Source organism: Haemaphysalis longicornis, unplaced genomic scaffold (genome assembly GCF_048455015.1).
Source record: "Haemaphysalis longicornis isolate Haplotype H1 unplaced genomic scaffold, Haemaphysalis longicornis Haplotype H1 scaffold_10, whole genome shotgun sequence".
In the NCBI taxonomy this organism is placed as follows: Eukaryota; Metazoa; Arthropoda; class Arachnida; order Ixodida; family Ixodidae; genus Haemaphysalis; species Haemaphysalis longicornis.
This window is the reverse complement of record NW_027526204.1, coordinates 13,704,496-13,726,531: the sequence shown is the minus strand read 5'-3', so window position 1 is coordinate 13,726,531 and position 22,036 is coordinate 13,704,496. Positions and strand designations below refer to the sequence as shown.

The 22,036-nt window shown below is 50.2% G+C and overlaps 1 protein-coding gene across 1 annotated transcript; it reads left to right on the top strand.

Moving 5' to 3' along the window:
- The first annotated feature begins 27 nt into the window (after positions 1-27).
- On the top strand, positions 28-18,255 carry Borcs6 (BLOC-1 related complex subunit 6). The gene is made up of 6 exons (XM_077688910.1): positions 28-937; positions 1,563-1,822; positions 6,854-7,005; positions 13,623-13,706; positions 17,341-17,417; positions 17,924-18,255. The coding sequence occupies exons 1-6, from the start codon at positions 543-545 to the stop codon at positions 17,979-17,981; spliced, it is 1,026 nt and encodes a 341-aa protein (XP_077545036.1). The 5' UTR covers positions 28-542; the 3' UTR covers positions 17,982-18,255.
- The last annotated feature ends 3,781 nt before the right edge of the window (positions 18,256-22,036 follow it).

Genomic DNA, 22,036 nt, shown 5'->3' with positions numbered 1-22,036 from the left:
TCCTCGGGCTACTCGGGGTCGCTATCCGAATAGCAGTGACCAAGGCTGTGAGCATGGCTGTGAGGGAGGAGGGCGAGCGTGGCGAAGGTTTGCTTTTGTGTGGGTGTTTTGTTGATGTCGCGAGTTGAGTTGCGTGTTATCTGATATCTACCTGCTTTCGACCAGTCGAAGTTCTCCTCAGTTCTGTGTCGAAGTGTTTTGTGGTCGAGCAGGCGTGTAGCTAAGTGGTCATAGCTCACACGAAGCCTCTTTATGCTGATGCTGTTACCGCCATTCAAACGAAACCACAACATGCCGCTTGAGGAGGAGGCGTTGTCATCCAACAACGCTCGTGTTCTTGGCGTTTGAACTCCGCGGTCGTGAACGCTAAGCGCCGACACAGAAATGAGAGCCCGTGCCTGCGGTCATAGCCTACTATCCGCGGCGTTGCGAGTATTGCTGAACAGTCGTCCTGAGCAAAGAGCAATTTCTGCTCCAGAGATGACAGTTCGCTGGCGTTTCGGCTGACTTGTCTGTGCACCCGGGGTAGCTTCGTGCGCCGAATGGACAACAAATCGTCAAACATGAGCGTAGAAAACGGGCCTCCCAACCCGGAGTACCTCGACAACCGCGCGTCCCGGGCGGACGACGACGAGGGACGAGCCGACGGCGGCGCAGTCAGCGCCTCGGTGAGCGGCGACGAGGAAGACACGGCTAGCCCGTCCGTGTCGGCGTCTATCGACGGCGGCGGCGGCGACTCGGACGAGATGCCGGACGCGATGACGGCCTCGTACAGCGAGATCTGCCTCGAGGGCGAGGAGGATGACGACCTGCTGCCGGGCGAGATCTGCGACCTGGCCGAGGTGCAGGACGCCACGCAGGGCATCAACGAGCTCGTCGACCAGATACACCGCGAAGAGCGGGAGGCCGCCGCCGCGCGCACGGCGAGCTCGAGCAGGCGAGGAAATGGCTCTCTTCGATCCCCATAATTCTCCTGCAATTATGTTGTGTAATTGCGTGGCCGCTTCTCCACTTCGACTCTGCACACTCGTTTATTTATAGTGTTATGAGGTGGGCGTATTAGCCCCAAAGGGCTACCCTTTTTCTTGGCCAATCCCCCGCCTAGGTATGTGTCATGCCATCAGTGAAGGAACACCAACAAAGGGTTCTATTCGCATGCTGTACTTGGTGGTTCTCGTTAGAACGTGGGAAGACAGTAGGGGGTGAGTGTGCAATGCTTATTGAGCCTTTCAGTCTACGGAGCCACTGGAGTGAATGCATTTGATTCACCTGCAGTACATGATCTACTGACGTGAAACGGCCTGGGTGAAGCTAATTCCCCTTCCCCCTGTGCATTCAAAGTGTCTAAAAGTACATTGCACACACCTGGATCCTGAGGCAAGAGGTATCGTAATATTATGTGCGCGTGTGTGTTTATGCCCACTATACATATGCATGCCGGTTTCAGTAAAACCAGTTGTAGGTTAGTGCCCGTCCTTGTTGTCACTGCAGCGAACCTTGTTTCCGAACCATGAAGCAGCTCGCCCAACGAGGCGTTTCATTGGAGCCCTGCCTCCCTGCAGGCCCCAGAGCCTGGCGGTCAGCAGGCAGCAGCAGCAGCAGTCCGGCAGCCGTCTCCCAGCCGCCATGACGGACAGCCAGGTGACGACGAGCTCCTCGCTGGCGGAGGAGGTGTTCGAGGACTCGCACGCGGGGGCGGTGGCCAGTGGCCTGTCTGAGCTGCCTGGCACACTCACCTACGAGGGTGACATGGTCACCTTCGTTGCTGAGGACCTCCAGCAGAAGATCAAGCTCAGCAGCCCCACGGCCAAGGTCACCACAGGTGGGGGCCCCGCTTCTTCGAGGAGCTGGAATTTTTTTCAAAGTCAAATTGACACCGATACCAGCATGACGTCGAGAATTGCTCTTGCCATTTTAGGCATCAATTGTTGCTCAGAACTTTTTAAAATCCACCCAGAATCCTATCACAGTATAAGCTCGTTAATGCGGACGCGATTAGTTCAAACTTACGGTTAATTCGAACTGATGCCCTGGTCCCAGCACAAGGTTGCGGGTTCGATTCCCGGCCGCGGCGGCCGCTTTTCTGATGGAGGCGAAAAGCAAAAACGCCCGTGTGTACGAGATTTCGGCGCACGTTAAAGATACCCGCGTGGTCACAATTAATCCGGAGCCCTCCACTATGGCGCGCCTCATAGCCTGCGTTGCGTCGGCGCGTTAAACCCCACAATCAATCAATGGTCCCAGCACAGCACAGTATATTTCAATGGGGGAAAGCTCCCGGTATTTGGAGCGCGTCAGTATCCAGAACGGTTAATTCGAACTGGGATCCCGTATTTTCCATCTCTCCTTGCAGAATAAACCGGCCCGGAGTGCAACGCGTTTGAAATCCAAACCAGAGATGCAGAACAGTGAAGCAAATAAACAGTGTAGTGTGCATGCTGCGACAGCTTGTTTTGCTTCTGCAGCGGGTGCCACCGGCGCTTGCCAAAGTTGCAGGTTTTGTTCGTGCCACGGCCACTGGTCTGGGCCTACGATCACGCGGCATGCGCAGCAAATGCGTAGTATAGTGCCTCATTCGCAGTAACGAGTTCAGAGGTGGCTTCTTCGTGTTCCGCCCGCGCAGTCTGGTGCGATGTCTATTCATTCCGGCTTCTGCCCGCTAATTCGAACACCGCTTCATTTGAACAATTTTATGGTCCCCTTCGAGTTCGAAAAAGGGCCCATCTCCCCGCGAGGGGCACTCGAGTAAATGCGTCGCATAGGGGGTGGGTGTACAGCTGAACCTCGTTATAAGAGACACTGATGTAAGAGACAAATGGGTATAAGAGACACTATTCACCCACATGGTTGGCTGCCCTATCTTTCCCATTAAATTGACCTCTTTTATAACAGACATTGGATGTAGAAGACAGTTGGTTATAAGGGACAAGTCATCCTTGAACTTTAATCAATAATCTCGCTTGTAACAGGCATTTTAACTTCAGATGCAGTGTCACCAGTCACTAATTGCAGTTGCTTCCATTGTGGAAACACAGGTGGACGACAGACAGGTGCAGCCGCTATTTATTATAACTTCAGCAAACACAAAGTGGTTCAGTCAGCTATGAAATGACAATGAGAAGCCCTGCCAATGGAAATGCAACTGACAGAAGTAGTTGAAGCTTACTGCCATTCATTGGATGGAGCGCGATCACATATGCGGGCTCTCCTACTCGCGTAGCTCCCAATCAAGAAGCACTGCAGACGTTGAGTCCTGCAAGCGTAATGAATAGCCTGACCACACAGCGGAAGAAGCTGTGCGCTCTGGTTATTCATCAGGCTTGTGAACCCAACATCTATGATTCATCTTCCACAAACAAGGAAAGGAAAAAAAGCTTGTAGAATCGGTTGTAAAAAAACAGTGTAAATACAGTCATGAAGCAAACGAAGTTTCATAAATTCTGGGACCAAACAATAATTAGAATGAATCTTTTGAAACATGCTGTAGCGTTCTTTTGAGCTTATTTTAGTCATACGGTGCCCACATTGAACTAGGGTCTGATTAGCAAGTGAAAGCATGGTACCCTGCTTATAAGAGACATCTCGTATAAGAGACAGAAACTGCTCCCCGGTACGTGTCTCTTATAAAGGGGTTCAACTGTATTGTGTTAACGTTTAGTGTTTGGGGAGTTGGTGGTAGTGAATGCGTTGTATCAGCAGCTTCTTGGCGTAGTTTGAATGAGTCAAGGCAGAGCATTTCTTTAACTCACGATGTCACCCGGCGTTGTCGGCGTTGGCGTGCCTCGGCGTCTGCAACAGCCGTTCCAGGTGCGCCCTCTCCCCCACTCCTCCTCGCCTGCTCTCCGCTGCTCCTCGCATGTTCTCTGCGTGCTCGGATCGCGTTCAGCAACAGGTGGGGCGCGCATGCGTCGTAGTTTGGCGCGGGAGCAACAACAGTTGTGGCGTGATCGTGATGTAGTTGTGACGTGGTCGTGGCGCGGTCGTGCCGTGATGGGGCGGTTCTCGGCGTTCGCTCTCGCTGTCAATTTCTTTCGAACCAGATAAACAGATGCTTGGCCACAGATATGGTGGCGCACACTTGGTTGCCTGCATGCATTCCACGCCATTGAATACCGAGGATAGGGCATGCCTCGGAGCATTCACTCCTAGTTGTACAAGGGATTCAAAGCAGCGGTTAACTCTCTTCAATTTGGTGCCGCCGAATTCCTTTTAAATGCAGAGCATTTGTATAACTCACGATGTCACCCGTGCGTCGGCGTCCGCAGCAGACAGCCTCCCCCTACACTATAAAATGCTCTGCATTTGTCCGTGCCCCTCGCGAGGGGGATGTTTTTATTCGCACAGTGGACGCCCGGTTTCACGCACGTGCCATGTGTCCAGATATGTATCAGAGCCACCCCCAATGCGACGCATTTACTCGAGTCCCCCTCGCGGGGAGATGGGCCCTTTTATAGTGTAGGGGGAGGCTGGCTGCTGCGGACGCCGACGCACGGGTGACATCATGAGTTATACCAGAGTCCTTCAATGCTTTACTGGTCACGAAACTGCTCCGTAACTCAATGGGAGAGCTTCATATGCTGCGTTTGGCCGCCGCGCGGTGGCGCCACCCTTTCACTGAGGTCACTCCTCGGGCGGCGTTGCACTAAATTACGAGCTTTCACTGCAATTTAAGTCCCATTCTGAAGAAAGCAGTGGCCCTACCTGGTGTTGACCAACATAGTTCTGGCAGCCACGTGGCCGAAACAAGGGATGTCTCAGCTCACAGCCGCCCAGTAATACATATGTGCGCCAAAGCCACTACGCCTGGGCCATGAAATATGCCGTTCTAAGGGGCTTCGGATTAATTTCAACCTCCTGGGTATCTCTACCGTGCGCTGGCATTTTCACTTTTCGCCTCCATCAGAAAAGTATTCTTGGTTGTCTTAGCCACTGAGATACCGTGGTGCGGGAGGGGTTGTTGTGGCTAGGGATGTGGTTTGTATGACGTTACTCTGCAGTGACTTTTGCACTGTAGTGCCATTCGTCAAGAGCAGAGGTGGATCCATATTGATCTCTTGGGTAGTGATATCCTGTGCTGCATCGTGAAATTTCCCATTTCTAGACACAAAATTACATTTTTTTCCCCTTAATGAGCGTTACAATGCCTTTTACATTTTGTGGCATTAATTTGTGACCGTTTTATTTTTCCGTTGAGCAAAGTCTTCACAACGCAGCAAAAAGCAACGGCAGACGAAGTGAGGGGATACGGAGAACACTTGTCCAGCTGGCTTGCGAAAGCTGCATAGAATTACGTGTTGAAGTGAAAGAAGTTGCTAATTAACAAAGACAAACTTTTAATGGCTGCAACATGCGTTTGAACTGGTCATGTTATCACAGAAGGTTACGCGATCAGGGAAGACAAACCTGGCAAGAGCTGCAAGTGCAAAAAAAATAATCCGTGTTAGATTCTTGAAGAGTGCTTTGAGTGTTGGCAGCTTTGTGTGTAGTTTCAAACTAGAAAAGTCCCAGTTGCCCAAGCTGAAAATCATTTCAGTAATAGAAGAAAACGCAAGTCTGTCGGCATTTCTCTGCCACAAAACTTGTACCGGGCGCACGAGGTATTTGAGAACGCTATTTGTTATCGCCATAGACTGCAGCAGCCTCATCATATGGCTTCTAGGCGTGCGGCTTCTTGTTCGTCGACCACTTATCATTCGTACTGTGCAGTCTGTTCAAAGATGAAAGTGTACAAGTTGAAGCAGGAAGTGAAACGCCATGCAGTCCTCATCGCCCTGGCCCCACACCCCAGTGGCTCGGAAATTGCCACTTTTCTCAAAGGAGCGAAGTCTTTTGCTTACAAGGTACGGACAGAGCTGATGTGTTGTGGCGATGACGTGCCATCTGGCAAAAAGGAAAAAGCAGAGTCAGTGGTCAGACATCGTCAGAACCCCCCAATTTCTCCGGTGGTGGTGTTATTCGTTGTCCACAATGAGGGTGACGTCACACTGCCACACATCTTTTTCAGGACTCCGCGTTAATGCTGCCGGTTACGTGGATGTGCTGGCCACTGCTATAAAGCCATGGATAGAGAGTGTTTTTAAAAGAAGACCATATGTCTTTCAGCAAAATTTGGTTCCTGTCCACACCGCCTGCGTCACCCAATAGTGGCATGGCTGGCAACTTCTGCGACCATGTCACACCCAGCTTGTGGCCTCCTAGCTACGCAGATTTGAATCCACTCGACTACTATGTCTGGGGCAGTGTTGTTGAGAGAGAGGCCAACAAAGGGCCGCACAATACCAAAGACTCGCTGAAGGCCGCCATTTCTCACTCAATGGCCAACATCTTAAGGAGCAGCTGATCCGTGCATGCAGCCGTTTGCGAAGCCGATTTGAATCACTTATTACTGTCTATGGCGAATTCACTGAGTAGTCTTTGGAAATAAACCATATGAGAAGTGCTCTGCGAAGTTTGGTGAAAATATGCCTGATTTTACAAATATACTGAGTGGCGCAAGTACATAACACATAAAAAAGGAGACACGGACAGGCGCCTGTCCATGTCTTCTTTCTTGCGTGTTGTGTATTTGCGCCACTCAGTATATTTGTAGACCTCAACCAACACGCCCAGCAACACGTTCTTTTGATGTCTGATTTTGCTGAAGATATTCTGTTGTGCCTAACGTCAACATTCTGTTCTCAAATACCTCGCGCACCCGGTATGTGGGTATTGCCGACCTCGAGCATTTTTGGGGTAGTGAGCTGCTTCAACGCAAGAGATCACTGCTAGAATGAACTGGCCACTCGCAATGCCGTAGATGTGACCAGGAGGTGACTTCAACCCCCGTCTCGTTGTTGGCTGCCCCGCTGTGCAGACCCGTTCCTGTCGTCGTGCTCCTCCCTGTCCAGCGTGAGCCGGCTGGGGGTGGTGGACCCGGGTGCCCTGGCTGACCTAGAGGCCGAGGCCCGCACGGTGGCCGCCTCGGTCGAGACACTGCTCGACAGCCTCACCACCGCCATGCACGGGGTGGGTCGTCGGGCCGTTCCGGGTGCTGTCACTCGATGGAGTGCGGTGTCTTCTGATTGCAGGCAGTGCAACACTGCCAGTGAAGAGGCCACATTTTGAAACGTTGTTCATGCATGTAGGCAATACCGAAAGACACACTACTCACCCCTCGCTTGGTGGGCTTTGTAAGGTGACATAAAATCGCACCAGAAAGCAGAGTGGGAAACTTGTCTCGAATGGCATTATGGCAGAAAGAGTGATTTTAGCCTGGTTTGATGTCTGTTCCCCGCCCCCCCTATTTTTCAGCCAGACCATATTTTGCACACCAAATGGGAAAATTGTGCAGACCCCAAATTTTACAAACCAAGTCTGCACTCCGGACGAGGTTTCAGTTCTTCTGCCTCTTTTAGTCTTTCTGTTCTTCCGAAGGTTTTTGTGAGTGGTACCACTTTGCACAAGTGCTTCGGACATCCGAGTGAATTAGAATAGCGTGATTCGCTGACTGTTGAAGTGCTCAGAAGTGACAGGAAGGGCTGTGTTGTGTTTCACCAATGTCGCAAAATGACCACAGTACTAGTCATGATCAAGCAGGGGCTAGTTACTGCAAAACATAATTGGTCATAGTCTACCTCAGAGGTAGAAACAAGGTAAAAGTGGTATTTTATAGCAGTAAAACGTCCCATACCGTGAAACCCCCAACGATATGTCCCTTAGTCTTACAACGACCCGCATTCTACGACGGACCACCGTGGTCCTGGCAAACTCCCCTAGAAACAATGCATTAAAAACGCTGTTGATATGGCACTTGAGTGTACGCAATCTGCTTTATGCGAAGGATCCTGGCAGGGGTGAACGAGCGTTTTCCCCACATTTTACACCGCTTCTGCACCCACTGCAGTGGCTAAGGCGTTGTGCTGCTGAGCACAAGGACGCGGGTTCAGTTCCCGGCCGCGGCGGCCGCTTTTCTGATGGAGGCGAAAAGCAAAAACACCCGTGTGTGCGAGATTTCGGCGCACGTTAAAGATCCCCTCGTGGTCAAAATTAATCTGGAGCCCTCCACTACGGCACGCCTCATCGCCTGCGTTGCGTCGGTGCATTAAACCCTGCAATCAATCAATACACCGCTTCGCCGGCTCGTGCCGACCATTCTTTTTTCTTACCGCCCGCTGGCACTGCTTGATGTGCAAGGTCCACAGGTGGGTCAGATTACTTGCTAAGCAGACGCAAGCAAGCAGGCGGGTACTGGTGGGGGGGGAGGTAACCTCCAACGGCCCCACGCAGCAGCGGAACGCCAACGTGCCAACCGCGACAAGTCAAAGTCCAGGTGGCTGGTGGACCGTGAATTTGAAGCCGACGAAAGTAAAAACACATACTGCACAACCCCACGGCGATGACCGGACACCCGCTTTCCTGGCCCACTCGGTCCAAGTTCCTTCCCTTCATGACGTTCTCTCTGCCCGTCTCTTTGCTTACTGGTTATCAGTGTCTTTGAAAGGTGCTTGTCGCTCCGTTCCTTTCTTTCCCGCCTGTTTTCTATCATTGCCTCGTACTATCGTTTTGTTTCTCCTGGCGTTGGCAGAAACACACTCTCGCCTTTTCCACTCTCAATTTGCTCGGCCCTGTTGGCCTTCCCAGCTTCTCGCCTGCCCGTGAGGCGCAGTGCCAGCGGGTTCACGCCAGACGCCATGGCGACTGCATGGCACGCAGCGCATGGCTTGGCAGTCCAGCGCAGACTCCATAAAGGAGAGGGAGGCACGAAATAGGCGTTTCTGTTTCTAGAAACTAGGGATTTTAGCTAAATGTTAACAGATTACGCAAGAAGGCGCTAAGTATAGTAGTTTAAATGCGTTCATAGCCAATTTGTCGTGTGAGACCACCTGCTAGGGTGGAATTTACCCATACCTCGATCGCACGACACCCCGGTCACACGATGCTTTCGTGCAGTCCCTTGAAAGTTGCGGTCTTAAAGCAACCCTGCAACACTCTTTGAGCAGTGCAAGTAAACCTGCGCGATGTTTAGATTACACTACCAGTAATACCTGAGCCAAATACAGTAGAATCTCGATGATACGAATCTCGCGGGACCGCGAAAAATATTCGTATCATCCGAAATTCGTATGAACCAACACAGACCAAAAAATTGAGCGCTGGAAAAAGTTTTCGTTTATTTCTTTTCTTACTTTCGCGTGAACAAATCCGTGATTTTATCTGCTTTTTTTTAACCCCCACGTCACAAAGCAGTCCTTTCTGGAGCGCGTAACGCTTCGCCTAGCTTCGCGCTTGTCTCCTCACTCCCGGTGTCCAAGCTCGCTACACGTGAACCGTCAACGTGAACAGTCAAGCGTGAACCGCATGGTGCGTTTTTGAACGCGATTCGCACGCCTTTTCACGGCCGCATTGACAATTTCGCGCCCGTGGTATCTCCTACCTCGGTCAGAAAAAGACGCTGACGACTTGCGAAACGATCGACACAGCCCGCTGGCTCCGCCCGAAATGTTTAGGCTTAGCACTCCGGCAGATATTTTATGGGCGCTTTCACTAGCGGCGCGGATGGTGTTTTATAGTACCGTTTTCGCCAACGTTATCAGCTCCTTTACTGCTCAAGAAACTTCGTGTCTGCGTTGAGCGGCATTTTAAAGAGCGGCTAGAAGCAGTCGCTCAAGCGGCCGTGCCACTTCGCGGCCGAAGCCGCCGCCATGTTGCCGCCGCCGGCCGCGGCGCGCGCAGCGTGCGAGAGGTTTCGCAGCGCGCATGGGGCGTGCGGGGCGCGTTTTCGCGAGCAGAAAACAACAGCCCGGCCGTTTCTGGAGAAAGAAGAGTGACAAATGGGGAGAGAGAGCCATCACTTGCTTGTTCGGCACTCGGGCGCCTCGTCGGCTCGTTCGTATCATCCGCCGGGCCGCGCAGGTCCGTTCGTAACAGCCGAAATTTTTCCCATTGCAAACAATGCAATTTTGCCGGGACTTTTCAGAATTCGTATCATCCCGAAATTCGTATCACCCAGAATCGTATCATCGAGATTCTACTGTATTACATGTGCACGTGAAGCAGTGAGCACGCAAATTGCTGTGAAAGACGGGAGAAAAGCCAACCACGCTCTCTTCAATTTCCCTCATTATGCACCACTGGCACTGCTGTAATTACGTCGTGACAGCGGCGGCTGTCCTATTGGCTGTTGCTGGTCAACTTTACGGTTTATTTCTTGCATTTCCTGCGGCGATCCGCCATTGTCGGTGCTGTGCACCAACCTCTTCTGTGCCTGAACCTGTACGAACAGTTTTTGCGTTTCTTTTGTGTTTTGAGTGCATGTGGAGTTTGAGTGATGAACTCAATACTTCCATTTCAACGAGACCACTCGACAACAAACGTTTATTGCTTCACAAATGCCATACCATCCTGAGCGCATGCTTGCAAGCAGGTTGCCATGCCTGCTTTTTTGTTGCACTAGACTGGAAATAGACCCCTCAACGTTGTGGAGGAAAGGAGAAAACTCCCTGGACTCTGATATATTGAAGGTCGCCGAAGAGGATGCCACGAGCTGTTCTCCTCTCCGGGAGAGAGCGTGCAACTTTCGTCACTTAGTGTGTGGTCAAGTTGAGAGGGAACGATTATGCACAATTTCTCATTGCGCGTAACTTCGGTGATGGTGAATGGATTTTATAATTGTTGCGGGAGGAGATTGCTGGGACAATAGACTTTCTTTCAAAATACGGGTAGCCCTTTGTGTGGCAGTTGAAACATACCTCAGAAGCTACATCCTGTCTTTCAGTTTAAAACTTCAGCTGCTAATTATTTACAGCATTGACTAAAATGCAATTTAAGTGCAGTTATACACGGCATAGCAATACTGTACGAAAGATCTCAAACATGCACCGGTTATATTCGCCTTGATTAGAACACATGGCATAATCTATATTATGCTGTACACATTAACGCGCGACTCACAGCTGTTTTCAGGGGCGGTCCTTCTCTTGCACAAGCCCCTGTCATGGTATTGTAATCTCAGTTATGCCCTTCCAAGGGCTGACATGTGATGTGAGCGTAAACACCGCAAAGTTTCGTTACACAGCTCTTCACACGAGGTGATGCTTTCCAGCCAGACATAGTCTGGGGAGATATTCTGCACAGGCAGTTGGTTACTGACGAGCCCTGGGAATAACGACCCATATTGCTCAGAAGTGTGGTGCAAGCTTGTGGAATCGTTTCAGATTTTGGGTGTAGATTATCAACAACGCACCTGGCTGTCAGTGTAGCAGTGCAGGGGCTGTGTATTTATCCAGGCCTTTATTATGAGTATAGTAGTAGCAGCAGCAGTGGCAGTAGCAGTAGTACCAGTGTATATTAATGGAAAGGAGGCACGAAGGCCCTGGGGGGTGAATTGAGTGGATAGTTGAAGAAAGAACGCGCAGAAATCCACGAGGATGTGTAAAAGGTCACCATGAAGTTCACCCGACAATGGCATGTTCACGTTTCCTTGCAGAGGAGCTGGAGTTCACTGATGGGCTCTCGGGGCTTCTTTAGAGGAGCACTTGTGAGGGGAGCTGGTTCAGACTGCTAGACGAGCTTGCATAAGCCGTTTGGTATGGTGAATTGGGCGGTCACTTCAAGGAGGGAAGGATTCGTCCTCATTCGTTGCAGGCGGTCTGCTTCTGTTGCGGGTCACGCTTGGCCAGAGAGGAGAGTTGTGCACGTTTCCAGAGTAAATGAATTGAGTTCGGCCTGCAATGGGCGTTGCAGTAGGAGCAGTGCTGGGGAGATGCAACTATAGCGGGGGCTGTCCATTTATGCACGATAGGAGGGGTCAGGGCCAAGTTGGCGTGGATTTTGTTAGCCTTGATCTCCCCTGGGTGTGTGAGGGCTTTCAGAGGACTAGGGATGCCGACCGAGGTGGCATCCCTCAGGCATTGGCGACTTCGAGCCTTCAGCTGCCGTAGCTTAAAGGAGCCATGAAGACAAAACACAAGTTTGTGTTATTCGAAAGATTTCGTGTTTTATAGTGCCCCCAGCACTTGTACGAATGCAAACGATGCTTTATTCACTGAGAAATTAATTAATGTAAGTTAAAATTTTGATTTTCCCGCTAAATCGTGCGTTTTCGTGTCTGCAATGACATCACAGGGCCTTTTTTACCGTTAGTGAACCTAGATGGCACCACCACACCGTGGCAAGCCGTTTTCTGCCTTTGGTTTGTGAACGTATTTGTGCCTGGCTTGTTTTGTTTATGGTGCTCGCTCGACAAATGTGGTCACGTAAGGCATCGTTTGTCGTTTGCGTCAATTGGCCAGTGTCGTCTGAAACAACCCCAAAGCCCCGCAGTCCTGTGCAGCTAAGCCAAGCATAGTGCGCGCAGTACCAACGGCAGTATACGCATCGGTACTTGTATGTTTACGTGTGCTTTCGTAACTTCCACTGTTTGTCCCACCATTCTTAGGGCTTTAAAAAGAGTGTGCCCTAAATTTAAGTGCAAATAGCTAGTTTGGCAAACTTATAAGCTCTGCCTAATTTGCGTTTGCTTTTGCTGCCCTCCACCAATCGCAGAGCTGTCTGGTATGACATCATAGGTTCTGTTGCGGGAAATGAGCTAGTGGGCCGCATGCCCATTTTATTTTTCCCTAATTTTATAGCTAATTTGAGCGAAGTTTACGTTAAAAGTGGTGTCAGTATGATTCTAACGAGGCAGTCTTTTGAATGAACCAAACTTGTGTTTTCTCTTCATGGACACGAAATTTCAAAGCTGAGATAATTATGTAGAACGCTTCCTTTTTATCAGGAGATATCTCCCTGCAAGTTTCAATAGCAACCGTTCAGCGAAACATATTTGAAGTCCATTTTAATCTTCGCTCGCACAAGAAAGCCCAGAGCGGGCCGACATGACATCGTCTGCTACTTGCCCCAAACTGCCGACGTCGGGGCTCCTGTGGCGAAGCCGACGCGCTGGCTGTGGTTGGCGCACGCTGCTCGGGCGTGTGTACATGTCATGGTTTTGAGACTGACGTCATGCTGCCCGGGCCTGTGGGGACGGTGAAGACCTCGGCCGGTCTGGGCACCGCGCGTGCGCTCGCTCGCTTCTAGAGCGGCAACGATACGGCAAGAATGGTGACGTCACGTGATACCTCCTGTCATGGCGGCCGCTCGATGTTCGTTTTGTCGAAACCGAAACTGACACGAATAAATGATGCCGTAAATGAATGTTTACGCTGCGCTCGACTGTCTAATCTGTCATTCTATGATTAGTGGGCTGGTAGGCGCGCATAGCAGCGAAAAAAACGTAACACCAAAATTTCGTGTCAGTACTCCTTTAAAGGGTCCAGTGTGGTTGGGTGAGGAGGAATGGTAGCCGTGGGAGGTGTGTGGAGCTTCTCCCTGGTGGCGGCATGTGCTCTGATGGTGTGGCCAGGTGTGCACCACGAGTGCCAAGGTATTGTACACAGTGTGGACGTCGTAATCGTAGGGTGTACACAGGTGTGCTGTCCAGAGTAATAAGCACAGCCGTGTAATTAAATCCCCGGTATCGGGAGTACTACTATGAAATGGGCGCGTGCACGGTTCCTCCACACTTTGTGCCTGGCCTGTACAAAGCGTGCGTGTGCTGTTCTGAGCTCCTCCTCATCCTCTTCCCCCCTCTCCATTGAGTGCAGGTGTCGTCCCTGACGGTGGACTGCATGCAGCTATATGAGCGGGGCATCACCCGCACGTGCGACATGGCCGACTCCGACATCAAGGTGGGCAGCCGCTCCCTCCTTACGCGCGTGTGTGTGTGTTGGGGGGGAAAATACAGATGGCTTCACAGCATGGGCGTAGCTGCTCTGCATGCACACCATGCCCGCCCCGGAGCATTGTGGAGCTCCAAAACTCGGCCAGTTTAAAAAATCACACCATATCCACGGAATGAATGATGATAAGTGGGGCGAAGCTCGAGAGGGGGAGATCATCGGTAACTGTAACTCTCCCGTGAAAGTTCGCCCATTACATCATTAAGAAAGACGTAAGACTGTGTGCGTACATTGTACAAATCAACTTTTATTTTCGGAGTCAATGCTCCCAGGCCCAGACCTGGTGAAAGACCCCGCGCCATCGAGGACTACCCCGCACCTCTACCACAATTTGTCACGTAGGATGGGACACAACGGTAAAGAAAGAACTTTTATTTAGGGCGAACTTGTGCCCGAACAAGACGAGAGGAAACGAGCAAAGGTCCTTGCGTCTCGTTCGATCTCCGAGAACGACTGCCTGCGTTCGTGGCGTGATCTCTTGCGTGATCTCCCCCTCACAGTGCACGTGCGCTCGCTCCTCCGTTGGCGAACACAGACAAGCTTGCGCTCCCGGTGCCGAGTTTGCGCTGCCGGTTGCAGCCGGTTCTTGCGCGTGCAACGCGGCCCACTTTGCGACATCTCCGAAAGCATGCGACGGTCACGTACCACGAGACACAAGGGATGGACAGACCCATGGCTTTAGGAGCTTCGCCCCTAAAAAATGGCATCACAGCGCCTCAGTCGTTCTGTGTGCATTTGCCTAGGTGGCATTGTTGTGTGAAACACACCGTTAGAAATAACGTGTGGGGGACTCAGCTTGGCACTCTTGCGATACTATCGCTTGCCCTGGATTGCATGCAGGCAGCAGGCAGCACCACCAGACTGCATCGGTGCCGGTGGCGTCCTCGACATATACTGCAGGGAATGGGGGACCGGGAAGGTGGTTGGCATGCGTGTGGGAGGAAGGCAGGGGAGGATTCAGCAGGAATGGGGCTGGGGAGGCGGGAGAGTGAGGAGTTGGGGGTGGCAAGGATGGATCGAGCGAGAAGTGCCCACGTTGTCACGAGGCAACCATTCGGGCAGGCCACGACTCTGTCACCCATTCTGCTGCCAAGGGTGCCACCTGGTGGGCCCAGTAGTGCGTCAACCAAGTCGGCTTACGCACACAACTTGTGTTCCACATATTGCAGTGGGCCTCGCACCAGGGGACACCTCATCGTCATCATCATCATCACCACCAGCCTATCTACGCCCACTGTAGGGCAAAGGCTTTTCCCATTATTCTCCAATTACCCCAGTCCTGTGCCAACTGTGACCAATTTGTCCCTGCAAACTTCTTGATCTCATCCGCCCATCTAACTTTCTGCCGCCCCCTGCAACGCTTGCCTTCTCTAGGGATCCACTCTGTTACCCTTAATGACCAGCGGTTATCTTGCCTTCGCATTACATGCCCTGCCCACGTCCATTTCTTCTTCTTAATTTCTACTAATATGTCTTTAACACTAGTTTGCTCCCTGACCCACTCCGCTCTCTTCTTGTCTCTTAATGTTGCACGTATCATTTCCCGTTCCATTTTCTCGCTGAGTCGTCCTCAATTTAAATTGAACCCTCTTAGTGAGCCTCCAAGTTTCTGCCCCGTAGGTGAGTACGGGTAAGATGCAGCTGTCATACACTTTCTTCTTATGGGACAATGGTAGGCTGCCATTCATTATCTGATAATGTCTGCCGTATGCACTCCATCCCATTCTGATCCTTCTAATTATCTCTGCCTCATTGTTGGGGCCCGGGGTCACAACTTGGCCTGAGTAGATATATTCTTTTACCACTTCTACTACCTTGCCCCCTATCCCAAACTGCTGTGCTGTCTGGTGGTAGTTGATCATTACTTTGGTTTTCTGCATATAAATTTTCAGGCCCACGGTTCTGCTCTGTTCGTCTAGTGCGGAAAGCATGCTTTGCAATTCGTCCCCCGATAGATGGCTGCAAATAAGTGGCTTTTGCAACACACTTCTTCCAGCAGTCTCCACCCAGAGTGGCAAGGTACATACAGTCCGGCCGATTTCCGGCCGAAGGAACGCGTTGTATCATTTGCATTGCTGTCTTTTGTGTGTGCAAGAGGTGTTTTTATGGTTTAATGCAAGCACCCATGCTGTGTGTCCTCAATAATAGCTGCCAAGATTAAAGAATAGTAAGCTGTTCAGGTGCATGTGACTGTGGCAGAAAAATGGCACATGTTAAGGTTGCTAGCAACTGAAACGTTTCGTAATTGTGCCTGGCTACCTGATCGGCAACAATAACTAACCTGTGGACTATCTTTTGGCAGCTGCCTGTCATCAACACGTGATTAACCCTTTCGCTGCAGAGTATTGTAAAGCTAATCCGCATTCCCTGCAGGTTTTTCTTTTTTTTGTTCATTCGGTGAAAATGTTAGGCTCGTAACACAGTATGCCACTCTGCAGGACGTGTGAACACTTCATTCGAGATCACCTTATCAACTAAAAATGTACTGAATTGCCTAAGTGATTGCCTAAGAATTGCCTAAATGATTACAGGAATAATTATGTGCCAATTAGGAAGCCCAAGTGTTTGTAAAACATTTCAGTACGATATTCTTCAAAACAATGTACCACGCAAAGTGGCAGCTGGCAGTTAAAGGTAGCGAGATCCCCTTCAGTGCTGTTTGGTTGTGTCTGACTTGCCACAGCCACCACGGCCGTGCTGCTGGGATAAGACGAAGCAACATGAATGAAGAAACATGCCCCCCGCCTGTTTTCTAAGATGTGCACAGCACGATCTGTGCGTTTATGTGATTCCTCAACAGAAGGCATGGCACGCCCACAGTAATTTTTGCACACGAGTTGTCTCTGGAGCGACAGAGTTGGGCAAAGAGGCAACACGAGTGCACTCAGGCGTGGCAGAGAGTGTGCGTATGTGGTTACCCGAGTTATCTCGTGAGTGGCAGTGAAAGCACTGAAGAATTCAACACATGACATCAGCTGGCTTGCTGCTCGATTAATTTTAGGGTTTGTACTACTATGTATGTATAAAAAAAAAGGTGGGTGTGTTCACAGGGTGTTGCGACGATAACTGGGTCACTTTGAAACCTTTATTATATTTTCTTTCGTTCTTGGTCAACAGATCCCTCGTTTGCGTTCAAATGTTGCACTAAGGTTGTGTTTTTTGGCTCAAATCATTTGTCATCCAAAATTGGGTGCTGCACCTACCTAGTTCATTAGATGTGGAACAAAAACAACTGTTACCTCGGCCACAATGACCGGACCATGGCACCCGTTGGCACCCGTTGGTTGACCATGGCACCATGGCCAAGATGTGCTGTGCAGAAGGCTAAGTGCTTGGCTTCCATGGACAAAAGCAGACGTTTATTCGATTTTGAAATAACCAGCTTAGTGCAGTCCCTGGTTGTATGTGTCGAACTAAACAACCCGTAAGATGTGTTTTTCATGTAAAACTGAACTGCAAATGGCGATCGATGTTTTAAAGTGGCTCCATTACTGTCAAAACATCCTGCACGTAGCAGCATAGAGATACGCATATCCGGGCTGCCTGGACTAAAAGAGAACTTGTGCATGTTGTTCTCTTTCAGGCGATGTACCAGGTGATGGCCAAGTTTGAAGAGCTGACCAACTCCATGCGACCTCTGGACGGCCTGGTGGCCCAAGTGTATCCTTTGGCACCTTTGAACTTAGCTTAGCTTAGCCTCCTCTGTCTTAGAACCAATGCTGTTGCAAAAATGCCACTTCATTTGCCTTGTGAAGCAGCACAGCGAAGACCCTAAGGCAGAAAAGAGATACTCGAGGCACATTTTGAAGCAGCATCTAAAACAATCGAGTTGCTTATTTATTGCACACTGCTACTCCTTATTTTGAACATATTCACAAGTATTTTGAAGGAGGCCGCAGCGAACACTTTTTCGCAGTGCATTCACGATGGCTAACCACTTGAAGCAAGTGCTTTTACGTGATGCCACGTAAGTGCAGATCAGGGCATCTCGGAAAATAGGTTCTTTTTATTTAAAGAGCTCACTAGAGCTGGCATTCGTGGCAGTGGTTTTCAAACAGCCCATGAGACTAATCTGTTGTTTGGAGGAAGAGATTTTGCACAACTTCACCCAAATCACTTTGTCCTGTTCTCGCGCTGTTGCTGTCTGCCTTGACAGGCCCCAACAGCAAGGGCATCAAGAAGCTGCTCGACCACTTTGAGAACGCAGTGGAGGGGAAGACCTGATGTGGGCGGGGAGGAGGGATATTTATACAGAACTTGTACAGTTGGGAAGAGATGCAGATAAAACGGAGGCCCTGGCTGCTGTAAGCACAAAGTTCTACGAAGCCCTTTTAGCGAGGGGCTGGTTAAGGCTGAATTCCACTAGAACGTGCCTTGTTGCCCAGGTGTCTCTTTGGTACGTACTTACCTTCAGGATTGTTCTTTGAGTGCATTGCTGTGGACACAGGCATCTGTTGCCGTTGAAGAGTTGCATTAAAGGTTTTCCTCCCAAAGCGAATTTCGACTGCCCTGTTCTTTACAAGGACAGCTTGCAAACGGGGTAATGTACTGTCTGCTAAGAACAAGCCGACTGGACTCTCGTGTTTCTCCACGGTGTTACTGAGCCAGGCGTGTTTAATCCATGCCAAAAAATCAACCACTATGCCGGGCTCACACCTACTTTCAGGTTGGTACTAGCAGCGGTATTAGCGGCGGTGGTAGTGAGAAGCACAGTTGTTGCGGCTGTGCGAACTTTGAAACTTCAGACTATGGAAGCTAATTAATAAGATCATCGATTTCGCTTCGAAATCAACTCTGACACTACCTTGAATATTTGTGCAGTTTTGAACTGCGGATAGATGCAAGCACTGTAGGTCAAACTGCGCTGCAGTGGCCCCTGGTACAGGAAGTAGCAGTGCAGTGCCTAGTATATGAAACGTTGGGCTAAAAATAGACATGCAACGTACTGTGTCCTTAGCAAAGAACTACATGTTGGGTATATAGACCTTGGGGGGGGGGGGGGGGGGGGGAGGGGGGGGCTTGCGGTAATCACCAAATCATGTCTACTCCCTTAGGCCATGGATGCAGGCAACAGTGAAGTCGGCAGTGGTTTTTATTAATGCGGCTTTTTTTCCGGGGAAAGTGGAGAGGGAAAGAAGCTCTTAAAGCGCCCCCATCTCCTTGTCCTCTAGACAACACCGCCCTCGCACTCCTGTCATGAAACATTCATAATGTACCAGTCGCAGCCCACATTTGGTTCTTTCTAGATAAGTAAGCCTGTGCACTGGCTTGGGGCCTGTTGCTCCCTCACAAAGTAAGACGACGCTGATCATATTGTCACGGGCTCCGTTCCTTGGCTCCTTACTATAAACGGAACCAGTGTCCAACCCCGCTCTGCGGGTATGCGCCCTCTGGGATGAGAAGACGACGACGCTCGCTGATGTTGGTGCGCGTTCAGTTCCTGGGACATCGCGGCTGCCTTGTCTGCTTTCGCTATCCCGTCTATTTTTGTAATTACACTATCTGAATACATCTCCTTCGTTGCCACGTCACAATATTTTAGTGTTGCGCCTTTTTCCATGCGGATCCAGGGCAATAAAAAGAACAGTACGATTACCTAAGTCACGATACGTCGGTGACAGAATTAAAAAAAAAACACTTTCCTGGACACTATGGCAGTAGTGACTGAGGTTGTGGCAACAGTTGCAGACCATGTACCACCATTTCTGTTTGCACATTAATGCCAAATAATGCCCTTAACACATGGTTTATTGTTGCAATTAGGAATGAAGGGAACCAATTTTTCAGCACTATTGGCACATAAAGGAAACACCCTTGTTACAACGAAGTTGCTTTTTTTGGAATCATTGCTTTCACTGAAGTGTCATGGTGTCCTGACCCTAACGCAGGCGTTTTAAACAGGTTTACTCAAAGCATGTCGATACCTTGCTACACTCATGGCGAACTAGCAAGTTGCGAATGCGTACTGTTGCCAGCGCTGTCGCTGTCAAAGTGCGTGTGCCCTTTTTTTTGTCCACGTTCTGTGCCCTTCCCACCGAGCAAGCAGCTGTCCCCATCGCCAGCCAAGTGACACTGCGTCCATGCTTCGCCTGCTCATGTCTGGTATGGAGACGCGATGCAACAGGTTTTTTCATGGCACGTCCTGTTGGCATCCAAAATTCTGTGTTTTCCTGGTCACAAGCACCAGAGGCTGACGATGTATACCAGGTCTGCGAACGAAGCTGGGCTCAGAATCGTTAGTGAAGATGTGGAAGGCACCTTGGAAGCATTTGTGATGCAACAGAATGGGCAACTGAGTGAGTTGGTACTGGTTTGTGGCTATTCTAACAGCATGCACAGATGGCCAACGAAGAGCGAAGCAACAAAAGGAGTGCCGACTTGGAACTAAATTTTTATTGATAAGTGAGACAGGACGATGGGGGGAAGTGATCGAGGTCTTCTGTATTGCGAAGCTGGGGGAAATGTGCATATCTCGCCAATCGATTGCGTGAGCAAAGGAAAAATTGAATTCTTAGATAATATGCGAGATCCTGGTCCAAGCATACAGTGATCAGTTGGTCGTATCATGCGCAGTAATAAAAAAAATGCATCATTGCGCCCGCTTGTGAACAGTCGTATGCCACGTGATGCTTGGTGAGTATTGGTCTACATTTAGTTGCGTTCTTCAATAAAAGTTCAGTTGCGAGTTGGCGCTCGTCCTGTTGTTTTTTCTTTCTTCGTCGACCGTCTGTGCGTGTGTTAGAATAGCCACGAATCATCCGTAATATCTGACACAGATGGTTGGTAGGGTGCCTGGATGCCAGCGCCGCCGTACAGAGTGGAGAAACCCTTTGAATGGTCCCAGGCTGCCGCTACAAGGTCAAGGTGCTCAACGTGCTGTTCTTTTCATTTCCCAGAAGACCCAGCAACGCGAAACAGACAAGATTGTTCAAACTTGACCAGTAAACCGCGTTTCAGCGATTATTACAGCGTGGCTTTGATACAATGACTTGCAGCGGCAGCGAGTGAGTGACCCAAAATGGCAGCGTCAACGCATACGTGCCTCCGCCCTGTACGGCGGACGCTTGAATCGCGGCACCCTAGATGGGAAGGGCCTCTATGCACGAGCCCGTTTAATAAAGCAGATTCTCCCATCACTGCCCCCCCGTAGCAGGTGCTGAAGTGCGAGTAGACTATGTTCTTGGTGGCCTCCCATAAACGACCAGCCTCGTGAAATGCTAACTGGGGTAGATGCAGAAGGGCCTCCATCTGTTGCAGAGCAAGGTTGGGTTTGCGGGCAGTGACCACAATCTTGTGGTGTACCTGGCAGAAGGAACATGCGACAGCTCCGTATGTACCCCGACATGTTGGTTTCACTGCATACCTCACACTTTCCACTCAAGCACAGTTGCTGCGGCTAGCTCAGCCGTACTTGCCGAGCTTTTATGGAGCACTTGCGTATATCGAATTACCGCTTGCATCAATGGCTCTTCCGTTGACTTGGCTATATGTAATAAGTGTTTACCAAACGTGCCATAATTTGCAGCACAAATCTTCAAGATAAAATTTACGCGTCACTAATACAATGAGTCGGGCTTGCTCAAGAAATGTCACACAGCGGCCATAATGCCACAACCCCCGTAGGCCATTTTTGATTTGACACCACACACTTCATGAAACGTGCCAGTCTTCTTTCTTTCTTGTTGTGTAAGAAAAGTGTGATTGTTGCTTGCCACAATTGCGGCTTGGCTGCTCACTCCACATTGGCGGGGGATGGCCATTCGATCGGTGTGCATAATTGATGATGGTTCTCTTGGGTATTTTTAGCAGAGACCCAACGTAAAACGAAGCACCTTTGCCAGCTTCCAAGTTCCGGGGATCAAGCCCATGCCAGGCTACACAGCGCCTTAGGCAGGGGATCGCTTTCACAGAAGACAAAAGAAATAAAGTTTTCCAAACTTTAGATGGCTGCGTGCACTGGCTCTTCAAAGATGTCTTTCCTGCAATGCATGTCTGTTAAGCGGCGAGGTCCAGCTTGATTTCTGTCACGCTGGCTTTCCCCCACCCCGAGTGTTGCAGTGCAGTGGAGAAGCCCACTTATGCGTGTCAAGGGACAGCCTTCATATTGATGGTAGGAGGTCATTAGTGGGATGGGTGCGGGAGGGAAGGATCCTTCGGCGCAATTAGTTCAGATCGGTAGGAAGGAGATATGGAAGAGCTTAATTTGGGCCCAGCAGAAGGAGGGCAGGCCCTACCTGGAGCAACTCTTGTCAGACCTCTTGCGACCACATGGTTGCGTT